Source organism: Artemia sp. Qi Xiang Cuo, chromosome 18, assembly GCF_049724085.1.
Source record: "Artemia sp. Qi Xiang Cuo chromosome 18, ASM4972408v1, whole genome shotgun sequence".
Taxonomy (NCBI): domain Eukaryota; kingdom Metazoa; phylum Arthropoda; class Branchiopoda; order Anostraca; family Artemiidae; genus Artemia; species Artemia sp. Qi Xiang Cuo.
In genome coordinates this window covers 6,347,190-6,366,808 of record NC_142811.1, presented here as the reverse complement: position 1 = coordinate 6,366,808, position 19,619 = coordinate 6,347,190, and the positions used below count along the sequence as shown (strand labels likewise).

The window sequence follows — 19,619 nt, the reverse complement described above, 5'->3', positions numbered from 1 at the left end:
CATTACATTGCAAATGCATTTGCAAATGCAAATGCATTTGCTTTCACTTAAGCTCACTAACCCTTCCGTTTTTTTCAAAAGCAAAATTTAGCCCAAAATCTTGACAAGCAAAAAAGGAATTAACATTTTAAGTGCTGTCTTAAATATATACTAAAATAAAAAAGACAGTGTTTAAGTATTCAATACATTCAATTTATAATGTCTTAAGTCTTAATATTTGAAAACCTAAGTAATTTCAGTCTGAAGTATAAGTCTTAATTCATTAATTTTGAAGTATTAAGGGCATCAAAATTACATCATTCTTACTTTTGGACCAACGTTAGATCTATTTAATAATAATAATTTATTTAATAACCCACTGCACAAACAATGTGATAAAAATTGGAGTAAAGAGAAAAAAGAAGAGGAATAAACACACACAGCACTTAAAGTAAGATAAACGAACAAAAAGAACATTCATTGAAACAGACAAATAATAATAATATATTTCCTACAACTAATAAATGGGAAAAAGCGAAATACCGGGAAAAAAAAAACTACAAATAAGCAATAAATACACAAAAAAGAAACAACGAATTAGCTAAATAGGTCGATAAGATGATGGTTAGGACCAAGATGGATTGGTGCATCATCAATTAATTTCGAACTTAATTTTTCCACGGAAAGAAACATATCTGTTGCCTGATACGGACTCATTAACCTCCGGTTCCAGAATGATCGCGCTAAATAAAGTAAAATCTTGCAATAGCAATAGTAATCCGTCTTGGCCCTTTTTACGTCACCTTTGTTCAGAACGATATATACACCAGAGCAAAATAACACGGAATGGTCGCAAAAACTCGAATACAGCTTTGTTAGCGCTTGTCGGCGGAAATGTCTACAATTTCCAATAATTTTAGAATATCCCACTTTAAGCTTATTCTTAACATCACGAATTGTTCGAAACCGAAAAGAACTTAGTGAATTGCAGACAGAGATCCCGAGCCATCGAAAAGAGGTGACTTGAGGTATAGAAAAAGAGCTTCAATCCAAAGGATGAGACGAACTAATCCCATTAAAAATAAGATATTCACATTTATCAACATTAAGGAATAACCCAATGCTTGCAAATGCAGCGGCGACGGATGGGACAGAACGCTCTAAACCAAACTCAGTTCGACTAATAAGAAGCAAGTCGTCAGCATAAGCTAAGTATGATATGTCTGTGAATCCCGTAAGGCAAGAACTACGTATACATGACAAAACATGTTCAATAGAAGCAATAAAGATATGGGGAGAGAGAACTCCCCCCTGCCTAACTCCACACTTAACTGGTATATGTCCAAAAGAATCCCCACTTCCTGACTTTAATCTTAGATATGAATTTGAATACCAAAACTTTAGAACAAGAATCACAGACGCATTCACACCGAGTTGACTAAGAGCATAGAAAGCTTGGGCATGGTAAATACTTTCGAATGATTTAGATATATCATGGGTACAAAAATGAAGACTATAATTATTTCGAGTGGCTTCCTTAATAAGCTGCACTAAAACGCGGTAAGCATGTTGACAACTCAAACCTGACCTGAATCCAAACTGGTTAGCCTCATAATTTGCAAATTCATCAATGTGTGGAAGTATCAATGTGGATACGAAATACATGAATGTAGATCTTTTCCTTTTTTTAGTATAGAAGTAACGCTTCCACACAAAAATGATCAGGGACAATAGACCTAGAAAGGCATATTTGAAATAATAACTGGAGATGCGATACAAGTTCAGTAGAACGCGGATCAAGATGAGCCGCACAAATACTATCAAGGTCACAAGCCTTTGACTTCAACCGTCGAAGAGATTTCACAATATTAGATTTTTCAACAGGAATAATATGTCCTTGGCTCACCCTATTAGGAAGAACCTTTGCTTGTAAAGCAGAAAAACAGCTATGAACTGCATAATTAATCCTGGAAAAGAAGCGTGTATTTAGACAATTTAGGAATACACAATTAGGAACGACAATTTAGGAATAATATCACTGGAGGAAGAATCTTCGAGTTTTGACGCATTCCGCACACTTTTCCACTGTTTACCGTTAGACGGGAATTCAGCGCCCGAAAACCGAACTGCACAAAGATGACGCTTATAAGCCGATTTTGTTTTCTACTCGATGCTTAAAAACTTGCCCACTAGAAGGTCTATTGCAAGCAATCCACAACTTTAGCCAAAACCTGGCTTGGTTCTTAACTTTCTTAAGTTCCGGATCATACTTCCAAAAAGTCTTGCGGGTGTTAAGTCGCATACGAATAAACGGAACAAATATTGCTTCTGCTTGTTTAATTGAAGAGATGATATTTCTGTAGTAAGCATTTAGCTGACGGTGATTAGCTTGATTCCTTCTCTACGGTGCTGAAACTTGGCCGGCCGCTCCTTCTGCTCGTGATGCCATACATGCGGCCCAAACAAACTTACTAAGACGAATCGAAGGGGTCAAGAGGTACGACTCCGTCTCAAACAACCGATTGCTGACACTAACGGATCAGACCCCCAACTCTCGTCAGCTCGCCATAAGAACTCTACGGTGGTTTGGCCACTTAATTCGCATGCCAGCATACTTTTCAATTTTGATCCCCCTCAACATGGCTGGAAGCGCCCCCATGGAAGACCCCGGTTCAGATGGAGGGACAGCCTTATCCAATACTTCTCCATGGTCAGTACTGATCTTCAAGAAGCAGTCACGCTTGCGCAGGACCGTTCGGAATGGAGGCAAAGAGTCTCATCTCTCTCTACGCTGGACCACCAGCAGAAGCCTTAAGTCAAGTAAGTCATTTAGCTGACCACAGACATCACTGACAAAATAACCGGCACCAAGAAGATGAAAAGGCACAGATATATTGGATAGCAGCAAAGCGAGAGTCGAAAGATAGAGTGACCAATTTGCATTACCCCAGTCACGTTTGCAAGTCCATTTTTTAGGCTTAGGAGGAGCACTGAAGCTGATTGTAGAGCTAATAGATAGATAAGAAATAAGAGGGAGGTGGTCATAGTCTCTCTCCTCATTGTCGACGTGAACATCAGAGGAATGAAGAAGGGGCAAACACACACAATGTTCTAAATAAGAAACTGCACCACTATTACGGATATATGAGAAGCTGCAATCTTTATTTATAATCCTATGCGCAGCTGGTAGAGCATTTAGAAGGGTCTCAGAACTACTGGATGGTAACTGACTGTTGCAATTCAGATCACCGGCATGTAGCCATGTGTAGCCAAGACATTCGATGCCACTAATTAGACCTTGTAGCTTATCACAAGACTTGGCAAAGCTCGAGAACGACTGTACCGACTTTTTATCATGCGGCAGGTAAGTATTTATTAGGACAGTGTCACCAAGTCTTACAGCTAGGAATTGCTCAGATGAGTGGTAGCACAACGGGGATAAATCTGCAAGATTCCGTCTGATATAACACGCGAGACCACCAGAAGGCCTACCCCGAGTCCGTCTAGCGTTGGTACTAAACACAATGTGATCACGATTCCTTCGCAAAAAGTTCACGCTACAGGCAGGAAGCAAATGTTCCTGCAGGAAAAGGACACCAAGACGGCTCAACTTTTCTTCCTGAAACCTATGATTTCTTAAGTTTTATTTTGATTTTTTCAAAATTCAAAAGTTTTTAGTCCAATATCGCATTAATGTTAGCGTTGCCACGTTCTACCATGAAAATTAATTAAAATTGACAACACTTCCCGTCCATAAAGATTCTAACATTAAAATCCGTTGATTCACAAAGGCACCTCCACAAGAAACACCTTCACACCAGCACCTTCACAAGAAAGACAAACCTTTTTAAGCTGTTTGGTTTCTGCACAATTAATCAAGAGTTGCATAGCTGCAAGCTAAGGTCTTTCATTAAAACTGAATTTCCATTTTTTTTAAAGTTATGTAGGTTATGATAGTTTTCAAAAAAGCAGCAAAAAACTATCAGATATTATTTTCACTGTCCTTGGTACTTTCAGTATTTAATCTACTAAATTCAATATTTAAATATAAACCTTTTATACTAAAATATAGTTTTTACCTGCAGTATAAGAGCCCTCGACTCAGGTGCTGTTAATTCTTGAAGATACGTTTCCAGCCTTTCAATATCATTTGAAGTTCTTAGAAATACCTCAATGTCATTAATTCCTGCTTCTGCATGCTCAATGGTTCCATACTTTTCTAGCGGTTGTGAGGCAAGAAGCTCTACTCCTGTTGCACACCATCTATTGACCTAAAATAGAAAGCTTTAATGTATCCTCACAAAAAAACATACCTGACTTTTTAAAATGCTTTAAATATGCCTCCAAGGTGCTTGACGCTTATAAAATAACATAAAGGAATGGCGGTATCTAGGGTTTTGTTCAGGGTAGGGGGAGTACCAGACGCATTTTGATGGGGGGATGTTAGCGAAATTTTACCTGCGTTCTTACGAAAACATATCATTTGGAGGAATATTTGGGGGGGGGGGGTGGATTGGCCCCCTCTCCTGGATGTGCCCCTGAAAATGAATAATCTAAATAATATGAAGGATAATGGTTTCATAATTATATTAAGCGTTGTACATAATATTTCTTATGAATGACGTATTTTGTTTTCAAGTATATTACTGCGCATTCGTAAATCTGTATATTAGAAAAAAAGTGAAAAAAAAAAAAGAACAATTAGTCTTTTTCAAAAGAAAGTAAACATCAGTATTTCAGTCTTTTTAAGTTTATATTACCTTTTTAAAATTTCTTTTTGAAAATTTTCTAAAAATAACGGTTCGAGTCCAAGTTAGTTTTTTTTTCTTGAAGTATATTTGTGTTCCAAATATTAATTGAAAAAAAACATATCTAGTGGCTAATATTGCTGTTTTTTTACGTTTAAATTAATTTCATCTTTTGCTCGTTTTACGAAATAGCTTTAAGTGGCTTTCACAGTACATATGTTATTTTCTATCCAAAGTGCTTAGGCTACATTAAGTTAAGTAAAACCTTTCATCTCGGATAATTGTTTAATGCAATTATGCCACAGTTCATTCTCTTGAAAGTCAAACCACGCATTTAAGGGACGGAAAAAATCCTTCCACACTAGGTTAACAAAAAAAAAAACACCGAAAAGAATCAGGATCATACGCAAAATCATCCCAGTCATAAGCAAAATGATCAAAAATCAAAATGTGGAGTGGAAATTCAAGCTCTCATGGGGATCTTATGGTTATTGCAACAGGACGGCTTATGATAAAAGACTGTGTGAATGGTTTTCCAGAAAATTTTGACTAAATTATAATTGAAATTTATTAACTCATCCATAAACTGAATTTTGTCGCTACTATTTTGACTTTTGCAGAACGTAACATAAACACGAGCCTACTTGCCTACCTGCGTCATGAAGAAAATTTGCTTCATAAGATTACGTAAGATAACGTTTTCTTTATTTATAATATCGTGAAAGGGACTAAGGTGCGGTGTGAAAACCCTTTTAGGGCTGGATATAGTGCTTCTTCCAGCGTTTTGAGAGTGTACACTTTGAATGTTTTGTTAGGAACGATAGGCTGGCTATTTCCAACAAAAGGTAACGTTTTCTTAGAAATTATTTTAAATTGGCAAAAGAAGGACTTTAAGAGAAGAATTTTTTTTTTGGCGTAGCCATCAAGCAAGATTGGATGAGCTCAACCGTTACCATTTTTGATAGTCCACTGTTGAAAATATCCTTTTCGTTTTGTCGAACTCTCCAACTTAAACAAGCCAGTGTAAAAAAGACGACCAAAATGATCGTTAATTAAAAAATAATTCCCATCAAAAACTAAAAAAAATAATTCACATAAAAAAATAAAAAAAAATAATTCACATCTGCTCAAAGCTGATGTGAAGTACGCTGGTGTTTAAATACGGTCGTTTATAGTTTAAAGGCGCTGCATCTGTACAACCCTTCAATTAGTCAGTGTAAAAACACTCAAAATCATCATTAATTTTAGTAACAATTCCTAGTTCAAAAGTTGGTGTAAAGTTTGCACATGTCTAAATACGGCCTACCCTTTAAATAGTCACCACAAAAACACTCAAAATCATCATTAATCCAGAAATAATTTAAACTTCAAAAGTCAATATTAAGTTCTCCCGCAATTCAATGCGGCCTTTTTCAGATTAAAAACTCTGTATTTAACCAATGCTTTGAACAGTCAACCTATAAATCTTATAATCATCATTAATCTAGAAATAGGTCAAAGTTCAAATGTTGGTGCGAAGTTCACCCACACTTAAAGACGGCAAAATAGCGACGAATATGCGCTGCTTTTACACCATAAAAACAACAACAGGGAATTTACCTAAGATAGTGAAGTTTGATTAAACCTTAAGAATATTTTGGCTCTATATCATTAACTGTTCTCAGCAACTTATGTATATAAATAAAATCAAAACTTATTATAAAATATTTTTCAATTTTAAGCATCCCATTTTATTGCTACTTTTATTTTGATTTTATGCACAGTTTTCTGAGGACGGCCCTTGGATATAGAACCGAAATATTCATAAGGTTTAAAAAAATCCATATTAGGTAAATTCCCTGTCGTTTTACCTGCTGTTGTTTTTATCTAGTCTTGTCTGGTACACTTGTCTGACCCTTTAAATGATCAGCGTAAACTTGTCATTGTCATTGAAAATTGAAAATTGTCAATAATCAAAGAATAACTCCTAGTTCAACATCTGAAGTAAATACACCTTTATTGATTAATTCCGCCTGTTTTATCTTCAATAAATATTGGGTCTGTCCACCCTTCAAATAATTAGCATGAAAGCTCTCAAAATCAGGATGAATCTAGAAATAATTCAAAGTTCAAAATCTGGCCTGAAATACACTCTATATTAAATAAATGTCTCTTCTGTTGTTTTTGAAAAACACAGTGTCTCTCCATCCTTTTTTCGACTTGGTTTAGCACTTCAGTAAAATACTTAGAAAAAAAAAATCAATTAGGGAATGGTAGACACATAGTTTTCCAAACCAAAGAACTTAAAACGCACTGCAGTCTCTTCCAGGATATGCTTTTACGAGGGACATACTCCTAATGGAAACTCTGAGTTTGAGAATTGTAGGACGAGCGGATAGTTTTCTAGAAACTTTAAAGATTGTCTTAAGTTGAAGAAACTTTTTAGACCATCTTTACTCAAGTTCGCAATCTCTTAAAAAAAAATTGAATTCATATCACATTTAGAAGTCATTCAAATACGTGTTGTCTTGTCTCATATCCCGCAGTTCGTGCTCGAAGACAGATACATCTTCTCCAACAAACTGATTAAACAAACAAATCATTATAACAGTTATGTCGTCATGGACAAAGTGTTATCTTTAAAAATGAGAAAAATGTATTTTGACAGTGTGGTTTTTATTTGTCAAAACAGTTTGCTTTCTCAGACAAACTGCAATAAGCAACTTGCATTAATAGTAACGGAAGCTCTAAATTGAGGAGTTTTGATAACATACGAGAAAAATTTAGAAAATTTAGAAAATTTTCTCGTATATTTAGAAAAAAAATTTGATTTTTATGATGACTAATGATGACTTTCGGTTCGTTTTTTATTGACATATCTTTTTCATAGACTATTAATAAAAATAAAAAATAAAGTTCAATTTCCTTCAATTGTTTTGACTATTAAATCGAAATTTTTGACTATTAAATTTCCAATCAAATGAGCCCTTTTTGAAGTTTCTACGACAGCGCTTTCTATAAAAACCTTATATGCCCCCAGGGTATAAATTATAACCATTGCCCTGAGGACTGTGGAGGGTTGTCATCCTCAAAGACCTAATTTTCAGAACTTTCAACTACTTGAAAAAGATGACTATCTAAAAATTTTGATTGTATGTGTTTGGGGAAATGGTGGGCGTGAGAGGGGGGTTAGTTGCCCTCCAATCACTTTCATAAATTAAAAAGGTCACTAGTTCTTTCAATTTCCAAAACAGTGAGTCCCTTCCGAAGTTTCTATGACAACTCCTTTTTTAAGAAGTGCCCTGGTCTAAAAAAAAAAAAAAAAAATACATTGTGCCCACATCGCTATTTACTTTGGCACCACAATTGCTTTGCCTATGATTATTTAAGAAACTCAAACATAAAAAGAACTTAAATTACTATCAATGAATAAACGAAACCAAAAACGAACAGAAATTGAAATATTAAACTTAAATGAAACATAAGGATATGAGATACAGCTATAAATGAATAAACGAATCCTAAAACGAACATTAACTAAACTGAATAATCAACTTAAATTTAAAACAAGCAAAAATCATAACAAAAGGAGTAGAGCTACCGACCACTAAACCTTCTAAAGGGCACAGCGTCATTTGCGCTTTACTGAAAACGATTTGCCTTTCGAGAGTTTTTTTCTTATTTGTCCTAATATTAACGCCAACACAACAAAACTAATATCAAAAGACTAGTTAAAGTTTAGAAAAAAATTGATGCTAGTCCACCCTCTCCCTGTCAAACCCTCTGAACGGCTTGAGGGTAATTTTCAGTTTATTAAAGATTACATTGATTTTGAATAGTATGGTTTTTCCCAATATGTAATATGAATTCCTAGAAATCTCAATTTTTTTTTATTTTAGTATTGTAATTATAAAAGAGATAAAGTTAAAATACAAGTTGTTTAAATGCTGCTGTTTTAAGATTAAAAAAGACTGTCCATTCCTTATGAGAAACGGCGTCATATTTCAGCAAAATACAATGGAAAATAACAGGGAATAGTAGAAACTTTTTTTCAAACAGTGGAACTGTAAGTAAGGAACGATGCGGCTAAATAGTAACCGAAATTATAAGAAACAGAGTTTTGATAACAATATATACATCAAAAGAATAAAATTTTGATGCTTATTCAACAAGCACAAAATTCATCAAGTTTAAGGTTACCCGTCAAAAGTTACGAGCCCGAGACAATTTGCCTAAATTTTGAAAAAGAAGGAAATACCCCAAAACATCAAGTGACCTTAATGAAAATCGCATCACCACGTGTAGCATATCAGAGAAACTTACTGTAGAGGTTTCAAGCTCCTGTATACAAAAATGTGGAATTTGCGTTTTTTCCCAGAAGAATGATTACGGATGCGTGTTTATTTGTTGTTGTTTTTTTCCCAGGGATAATCATATTAAACCAGGGATCCTAGAGGGTCGGAAAAGGTATTATTTGATCGAAAAAAAAAACGTTATAGAGCCCTTTTTAAGTTACCAAAAATATTGGAGGGCACCTTAGCCCCCTCCAATGCCCCTTCTCCACATAGTCACCTGATTAAAATTTTGAGATTGCCATTTTGCTCAGCATACTTGAAAGATCTATTAATTATTTCTTTAAGGATGACTTCATCCCCCCCAAAGTCCTCAGGGAAGGGCTGCAAGCTTTGCCCATTTGAACTTTGCCCATTGTTTAGTAGGCTATAGTATATATTATATATTTATAATATATATACTTTAGTATATATTTGAAAGTAAACAGATATTTTTCAGGGGGATTTTTCTGGTGGAGGGAACATGTGGGAGGAGCATTCCGAGGACAAGCTTTTTAAACAAGCTTTTTAAACTGAAAGTAAGGAACAACATTAAAACTTAAACTAACAGAACTTATTACTTATATGAGAGGTGTCCCCTCCTCAATACTTCGCTCTTGACGCCAAAGTTTTACTTAGAACTTCTAGAAAAGCATATTATTTTAATAGCTATTCTTAATTAATTGGAACAAAAAGTCAAACTTTAGCGTAAAGAGCTAGGTATTGATGAGGACGCAACCTCCCTCATATACGTAATCTATTCGTCTTAAGTTGTAATATTGCTCCTTACTTTCAGTTGAAAAAAAACTTGTTTTTTTTATTTAATAGATGTCAAGGAACTGAGAGCGCATTGCAGTCTCTCTCAGGATATCCTTTTATGAGTGACATAATGTTGAGAAAAGCTTGAGTCGGGAACTTTCAGGAAGAGTTGATAGTTTTCTAGAAGATAAAAGAACTTTTTCAGATCATTTTTATTCAAGGGGGTAATAACTTAAAACAAATTCCATTTGAACCTAAATTCCGTTTAAAAATTAGTCAAAGAATCGAGGTTCAACCTGAGATTTGAAAAAAATGCTCAATACTATTTTCCGTACCACACTTAAGAGAAATATCTTTTTATGGGGTTAAGCGCCACCCTTTCTTAGGCAATAATGTTTGAAGCAGAGGGGCCAGATAGGGCACTTTTGCACCATTTTGGCACTTTTTTTTAGGTATTTGCACATTAATTTTGGTACTTTCGCATTATATGGGCCCCTCTAAAGAAGTCCAGCAAGAGATGCTACAGTCAAACGGGAAAGACGCAATGAAAAACCTGTTTTTACAAGATGATTCAATACACCGCAGTAGAGAAATACATTGTGAAACCTGGTTTTAAGATATTTAAATTGTTGTTCTTTGGTGTTTTTTTTGGGGAGGGGGAGGAGGAAGGTACCTTGGTTAGGTCAGGTTACGTATTTAATATATACTATGCTTTACCCCCCAACCCCCTAATGTGCAAATATATAGCCCAAATTTGTTTCTAAACTATTATAGTCATCCTATTTTATTTTATTTCGCTATCATTGACCGAACTTAACTTTTTAGAAAGGCCCATATAATGCGAAAGTACCTTAATTTTTTCAAATCGGTGCATGTTTTGGTGGGAAAATCGTCCATTCGGCACATTTTTACAAGAAAAAGGGAAGTTTCTGTGCATTTTCACTTTATACCGGCGCAACTTTAAATAGACATTTGGCAACACTGGTTTGAAGTAGTATGTATTTATCTGTTGTTCAGTGTGTAAACATTCTATCTATACTGTTTGGTATGATTAACGTCGTTATGTTCCTTTTTTTTCTCTTGTACTGAGTCATTCCGTACTGAATGCATTGTTTGATCGGTTAAACGGCTTTCACACTTCGTATATAATTTTCTATGATAAGTGGTTAAGTTTCATTATGTTCAGTATAACCTTTCATACTTAAGCAAATGCTTCAATCTGGGCTGACGGAAAAATCCTTAAGACAATCATAATCTTGTCTGAAATCATCACAACCATCATAAGCAAAGCAATCAAATATTAACAACGTAGAATCAAAAGGGGATTCAAGCTCTCAGCAAATAAAAAGACTTTCTAGGAAAACTTTTCAATTTTTTCCAAAATTTACTTGAAAATCCGAAAATTTGGTTCTGTTGTTGCTATGTTAAGCTTTCCTACAACGTAACATAAATTTACGTAATGTAAAATTCAAAATAGAGCTTGAGCCTGCCTACGTTACGGATAAAATTTGTTGCGCAAGATTACGTAAAATAGGGTAAAGTCTTAAGCTATGCTAGAGTAAAAGTGTGGCGTAGTGAGAAAGAACCATTAAAAAGAAAAAAAAAATATGTATGAACTGTTTGAAATAGCCAATACTTTTTGGCGTCTGTCAGCTCAAATTAAATTAGAGGGAGGTTTCAGAAATAGCGCATCTTTTAAACTAACCGTCATAAATTGTCAACCAAATAATTTAGAAAAATAATTAGAGGAGACGTATTTGAAGCTGGAAACCTATTGTGGTCTATTAGGGATATTCTTTGACGAGAAATATATCCTTAAGGGTATTTGCTACCTTAGAGGTTTTTTCAAGACTCAGCATCGGCTGACCGTCTCGAAGATAAAGGTCCCATTAACGAATTCTCCCAGGGGACCAAGAGCTACTGAAAATCTGTGTTTGACAATGAAACTTGATTGAAAAGACAATGAAATTTTGCATCCACTGTGCCAGCAAGGTTTTCAATCAAAGTGGATAGCCCTAAAGGGAACTCCCAAAGCTGTCAAATTGCTCAAATGATATTTCTTTTGAGTCGATTTTTAGCGTTTTCTTAGCAGGCATGCTACAACATTTTTAGGGACTGCCCTTTCCTAAAAGTTTTGATCTGACTCTTGTTTTAGGAGTTATGGGTTTTTATATTTCTTAACATTGGATGTGATCGTCTCTTACTAGGTTTCTAGCTACCGCTGCGACCCAGATTGAAAAGCAGACTCTGCTTAGTTTAGTCGAATAAAAAAATTACACTTTCTAATGATGTAAATAGCACTAAAACACAATATCTCTGTTTCTAGCACAAAACGGGGAAAGTTAATTTGTTTTTCTAAGATTTCTTGGAAAGTGGGTGTTGATATAGTTTTCATTTTCTTTTCTTTTTTGTCTCTTTTTCAAGCCCTACAAATTATGGCAAAACATCCTGACCAATTCTAAATAGTTTGGCCTTACAAAGTGAAAACATTTATAATAAACGAGATGGGGCGATTCTTCAAGAGGGCATATCGACTTAAATTATAGCAGATAAACTGAATATCTCTATCTCCAGCACAAAACAGGAGAAGTACAACACTTTTTCTATGATTTCTAAGGAAAGTTCAAATTTAAGTTTCAGGAAGAGCTGGTTGTTTTCTCAAAGATTAATGAAACTTTTTAGATCATCTTCAGTCAAGGAGGTAATATCTTAAAAAATCATTTGAATTCATTTCTATTCAGACATCAGTCAAAAAAATCTTCCTACTTGGCTTGAAAAAAACAAACTTTCTTTCCAAAGTTGTAAGAAGGATAATAACTTTTTATGGTGTTAAGGATATCTTTGGCGTTGGCTTTGGAAAGCTTCGGCTTTGATTGAGGAGACCTTTTGAATCATTTTCAGTCAAGGTAGTGATTATATAAAGAAATAGATTATTTGAATTCTTAATGCTTGGTAAGGATTAAATATCTTCAAGTTTGAGTTCTTTTCTGTGTAACTAAGGAATAGACAGAACATATATTTATTAAATGTGAATTTTATTGCCACATATCAAAATACTTGAACTGGGAGTTCCCAATTTAAAGTAAATATTAGTGAAGGCGTTGAGTGCACCTTCAGAACACCAGATGGGGTCAGAACACCAGAACCTCATGATAGAAACATTTTAAGTTATACAAACATGGTTATTAATGGTTTTCTTCAAAATCGGCAACCTGTGTACATTACGGCTCCATCATCAAAGACTGGAACCCAAAATCAGCTATCTCCAATGAATCATCTCTTCTTCAATAATTTTTCAATAAAATTTCAATAAAACTTTTTATTCAATAAAATTATTATAACAGATTCCCAGAAGCTTGGGTAAACGACCCAGAATCCCCTCACTTCCGCGGATGGAAGATTATGATGAATATTTGAGTGCTCTCAATTCTCTGGTAGCTGAAGGTTGCACTTCAAACAAATACAAACATGGTAGTTCACCCAGTCCAAATCATTCCCCACAAATCTCTAAGACACAGAAAATTCAGGAAAATAGAAACTAAAATGCTAAAATGGCCATCAGCTTCTACAAAAAGAATATCTTCCTGACTATGAAATTTTTTCTGTTGCAGTGAAAGTGACCCTAAATGAAAATGACAAACAATTCCTTGAAGGCTCCAAGCTTTTAAATTCATTGCTGGTGGGGATGGCCATAAAAAGTCTGCATTTGAAAAATATAGCAGAGTTCCAAAATGGTCATACATGCAGAGTGTATAAAAATGCCTCCAGGGTGGACCCCCCTCCCAAAGCCCATGGGTAGACAGTTGCAAGTTATATCCCGGGACATATAAGTTTCTTATGGAACGGAAGGTCGTATAAACTTCGGATGGGGCTCATTTGGCTGGAAGTAGGAAATTAGACTGCCCTTTTTAAGAGCCAAGAGTGATTTGAGGACAGCCAGCCCCCTCCCCAGGCCCATCATTTTCCAAAATAAACATCCAATCCAAATTTGGAGGCATCTATTTTCTTCAGCATTGTTGAAATTTCCAGTAATTATGCCTTTCGGAACGGCAACCCTCCACAGAGCCCCCATGGCAAGGGTTGTAAGTTATGTAATTCGTTCATTGTTTACATATTATATAAGTTATTGGAAAAAGTATGCATATTTTACCTTTACTTTCCTATAAAACAAAGGGCAATCAGTTGAGATTTTCAGAGAATGTTTAGGAGAGTTATGAACTGAATCAAAACACCTTCTAGGGTTCGTCCTTTACTATAAAATCGAAAAAAAATAATTAATTTTCGGGTGTCTCTCTATTTTGAATTAAGAAATTAAAATTATTACTCAGACACCATTAATATTTTTGCAGTTTACATAATAACTTTAGCGATTCTGAACTGAAAACTAAAATAAATAAAAAAAATTTTATGGAAATATAGCACAACATTATAGAGATACACACTTTAGGAGTTAAGCCCAAAAAAGTTTGGTTCCAGGAGACAATTATAACTTTCAACTGAAAGATGAAATAAAATTATTGTTTTTTAATTTTCAGGAATTATTCTAGTTTCAGTTGACGAATCAGATTTTTTGTTAAGCCCCCCAAAAATTACTGCATTTTACGTAACTGCATCTACATGCTTTTTATAATATTAAAAATCGTATTTGATTTTCGTATGCAAGAAGATGTTAATAACATTTTCTACTACAGTGTTTTACGAAAATACAGTTTTTCGTAAAAATTTATTTTATTTTAAATACTATTATTTTTTCTTAATTATAAAGGCACTAAATGTAGCAATTTCTTTTCAAATCATCCATTAAACAGCTCTGTATGCTTTTCCAGTGCCCAGAAGCTGAAAAAAAACCGGAAAAAGAGATGCCGTCAATGCAGAATATCGTTGTTACAGCCACTTTTCCTATTTTTTCAGGCCAATGAATTTTCCTCGTTATTCAACCCAAGGGACTGTAAGTTTCTTATATAGGGTTAGTTTCCTATATAGTTTCCTATATAAGTTTTCTATATCAGTATAGTTTCCTTTATAAGTTTCCTATATGAATCTTATTTAGATTCAGAATTGAGGACTAAAATATTTCCCATTTTGATCTTCCTATTTTTTTAAATCCCGTTTTATCCGTCGTATGCAAGATATGTTAATAACATTTGTTACTCCAGTGTCATACATTATGGCACCGTACCCTAAAACATTTTGCCAATTATAATACTGCCACTAATAATAAGGCTAGCAGTATTGATTAATATTTCAGTTAATATGAGCTGTAGTTCGTTCTTTGTTGTAAAACTCTTTAAAAGATGCTTTAATTATATTAAATTTTTAGTTACTATACTTCATGGTTTCTCCTTTACTGTGTTTCTCACATCTTTATAACAATCATTTTGATGTCCACGTTTATATTGAACTATCAATGAGAAACTGAGAGCTTACCGGTAGAAAATGTTGCGGCTGAAAAGTTTTGCTCTTTGCTTCTTTAAAATTTCTTTATAAGTTTAAAAAAACTTTAAAAGTTAAAAAAAAAAAAAAATTCATATTTCGTACTCTTCTTAAAACTCAAAATTTGAAACAGCAGCAACAGCTGGATGCAGCAACCGACAGAAAAGTCAAGTTAATTATGTGATGTGTAAATATAAAATGATTGTGTATGGCTTCACAAAAATAACCTAGTGGAATTAAAATCTAAGTTTTAACACGGAAGCATGTGATAATATTCTCGATTTTTCTCTTCCCTAGAATTAAACCGCCATATATAATAGCCCTTGACAGGCAAGTACTTAAGATTTTCATGGGAGGGGGGAGGGGGGGTGCAATTAAAAAAAAATCAACAATGTCCAATAATAAAAAGACAAACTTTAAAAATTCCCAGCATATAAAATGCCCAGAAATTCAAGTAAATTCCGCATTTCAGGGGGACCGGGCCTTGGGCACCCCTTATGTTTGCAAGGAAGTTTTTTCTAAAAATTTTTGTAATTTTAAGTCCATGAGTATCTGTAAGAAGTAAAACTTGTGAATACAAAGATATAAATAACTGAAGTAACAAAAAATAAATAAAAGAAGAATATATAAAAAGTGGATAACAAGAAGAATATAAAAAGAAGAAGAATGATAACAAGAAGAAAATAAAAAGAATACAGAATATTGATAGATGAATATAAGAAGCCGGACGGACTATTGTCATATATATCTAATATATATATGTTATATTAGATAAAATGTATAAATGTATAAAACTGAAAAAAGTATAAATGTTTTTTCTTTTATAACTTTAATAAATCAAATAATATTAAATTTTTGATTACTAAATATCAGTATATGTATATTAAAATGACAATGCATATTCATTTGTATTTTTTTCAGTAAAGTGAGTAGTGTGCTATCTAGTACTGCGACAAGTGATTGCATAATATGACTTACCACGGACAGTTATCTAGTACTACAGAAGGGACATGCCTTACCATACAGGTTTCTGAGGCAAAACCCATTTTCTGGACCAATCAGAGAGAACGAATACGGAGGGTACTTAATATACGGTAACTTAATTAGCATAGCTATAGCAATCACATTCAATACATGCCAGACGGGTTTCTGAGGTTAACAGCCTAGCTGGTTAACAGCCAAGCTTTCGGCTATTAGCATTCAACGGAAGGTTTAATGATTGCATACGGTGTTAGATACCAAAAAGTTGTATCATTTGCGTAAAACTAACTCAATTTGCGAAAAAGGTATTCCATTGGCATAACTCTGCTCTGAATGATCTTAATTGGTGATTGAATAATAGGGGTGAAACAGAGCTGGATAATATTTTTAATTGTATTGTATGAAGGTGGTAAAAAGGGTTAAACTGTTTACCAGTTAAGGTAAGTTCGAGGGGTGGTGGTAAATCTTACTTAACTTATCATAAATTTGGAATAACAACAATGGTATCAATCTATGGAAACAATTACTGTTGACAAGGTGATCATTGGACTTGACTTAGATTTACTTATCGGCTGTGTTCTGTATAATACATAACTACCCTTTGAGCAGTGTTGCCAATATAAAATATGTATTAGCATTGGGATATGCTAAAAAGTTGAAACTAATAGAGTCACATGCGCCAAGATTACCTTATAGCTTGACCTAGCTTTACTCCTCGACTGTGTTCTCTATAATAAACAAGCATCAATCGAGCAGTGTTGTCAATATAAAATATGCCTTAGCATTGAGGTATGCTAAAAAGTTGGAACTAATAAAGATGTAGATGCCAAGAAGAGAATTTTAATAAAGAAATTCAGAACAATCCTTAGAAATCCTTAGAAATCAACTAGTGAGATGATTATGGGTTTGAACCATCAAAAACCGCAACCACCAATGACCCTAACCAGCAAGTACTTCAACCTCCAAGGGTCCCCTGTCCCCAACCTCCAAGGGGCCTCCTCCCTCCAACTTTTTGGGCCCCTCCCCGCTCCCCATATTTTTTTACTTTTTTTGAAGTTTTTTTTTTAACTTTTTTTTATTTTATTTTATTTAAAAAAAATTATTTTTTATTTTATTTCTTAAACTTTTTTTACGTGTCTTAGAATGACATTAAACAAACTTAAAACATAAAAAATTCACATTTAATATTTTCCGAATCCAAATGAGAATGATATAGATATTTTATTCGTGATTTTTACTATTAGAAAAATAATATTTTTAGTAGCAATTTTTTTTTTGACAGAATTTTTTTGAACTTGGAAAATTTTTCAACTTTTTTTTATGAATCTTAAAATGATATGAAATATTCTTGCGGCTGTACCAATCGCACTCTATGCTTGCTCATAAACACAACGCGGCTTTGCCAGTGGTACTTTATGGCAGGTTCTCGACACTACCTAGTTTATTGCATGTATTAAATCAGTAATTTTTACGTCATAATTTTAAAAAGTATATATATACGTCATATCTAAGTCATATAAGTCATATCTTTAAAAAGTGAAGATGAAGCATTTTAAGAAAGTGTGTTCACATGATAGTGTTATTGCAGCATTGAATGCTGACAAGGAGAAGTATTTGAACTATGAAACAAGAAAAAGTGTTAGCACTATCGGAAACGTATGCTTGCATTGTCATGACAAAAAGGAATTAAATTTCTTTGGAGTACCAAAAAAATTCTACTCTTATGACGGTGGATATGTGAGATTGAGTTCTCCAGAGATGATTGCACTCAAAAAGAATGCCAACGTAAAAATAATAGTTGATGAAGAGGGGCATCTTCTTGCTATTGCTTGTGGTAAGATGTTACCCAGTGTTAAACCCTATCGTCAGCTTTCGGGTATTAGCACTCAAATGAAAGCAAAGGGAAAAAAGAAAAGCCTACTCTTCGACTAATATCATAAACCATATCTTGTCTACGTGCCGAAACTGTTACCTCTGTTAAAATAATGTGATAATAGACAGTGAAATTGCCAGAAAAATAAAAAGGGCATTGGTAGAAAATATCACTAAGGAATATAAAAATGAACCGATAAAAAACAAAGTGCCAGCAAACATTACTAATATCATTGACAATATGGTCAATGAATCTAAAAAAAGCAAAGATGAAACGCATATTGAACCTGTTGGTGACACACCAGTAAAAATTGTGTATGACTAAAAATGGAAAATGATTAATCTACTGATTATGAACTAAGAGAAGACAATAGCTACAGTATCAAGAGAGAACATGGTGAACTATTTTATGGAACAGATTCAAAATGTCCAAAATTGTTCAGTGATATTAATAATGTATAATAATATTTTTTTGTATTAACATTCTACATGTCATTATTTCACTTAAAAATATACTATGCATTACAGAGTCATGTGTTCATTATTTTTAGAGTATGCAAGCATATCAAACGCTTAGAATGTAAAACATCGGAGGTGTAAGAAAAGGAATTTTCATATATCATATATTGGATAGATAGGATAACATTGACAAAATCTATGTAGTAGAATGAATAAATTCTTTATCAACATCCTTTGTCGGATAGATCCGGATAAAATTGATAAAATCTAAGTATAAGAGCGAATAGATTCTTTATCAACAACCTTTGTCGGAAATGTCAGTTAACATTATCAAGACTTAAGTGTCATAGACATTAAATTCTGTATCAATATCTATTGTAAGATACATGGGATAACATTGACAAATTTAAGTATCAGATTGACTAAATTTTTTGTATCAGCATCTTTTTCAGATACATAGGATAAAATTGACCCAATCTAAGTATCAGATTGAATAAATTCTTAATCAACATCTTTTGTCGGATACGTCGGATAACATTGTCAAAATCTAAACATCAGAGTGAATAAATTCTTTATCAACTTCTTTTGTCTGTTACATCAGATAACATTCACAAAATTTAAGTATCAGAGTGAATAAATTCATTATCATCGTCTTTTGTCAGATATGCTTGATAAAATTGAGAAAATCTAAGCATCAGAGTGAATAAATTCTTTATCATTGTCTTTAGACAGATACATTTGATAACACTGACCAAATCTAAGTATCATAGTGAATAAATTGTTTATCAACTTCTTTTGTCAGATACATCAGATAAAATTCAAAAAATCTAAGTATCAGTGAGAATAAATTCTTTATCATCGTATTTTGTCAGATATGATTGATAAAATTGAGAAAATCTAAGCATCAGAGTGAATAAATTCTTTATCAATGTCTTTTGAAACAAGAAATTATGAAAAAGTTTTAAGTAATTAACGAACTCTTTCTTGAATTCACCTCTTGGATACACGATACAGAAATTTCATTCAAAAAATTATGAAAAAATTGTAATTTCCACGCTTCATTTGCATGCAATATATA

At 33.6% G+C, this 19,619-nt stretch overlaps 1 protein-coding gene across 1 annotated transcript in view; it reads right to left on the bottom strand.

Moving 5' to 3' along the window:
* LOC148941146 (guanine nucleotide exchange factor DBS-like) overlaps positions 1-19,619 on the bottom strand; it is a 269,621-nt gene that overhangs the window by 46,966 nt on the left and 203,036 nt on the right. Inside the window, exon 14 of the mRNA XM_089103905.1 lies at positions 4,059-4,250. Coding sequence (XP_088960031.1) covers positions 4,059-4,250 — 192 coding nt within the window. The remainder of the gene's footprint in view (positions 1-4,058; positions 4,251-19,619) is intronic.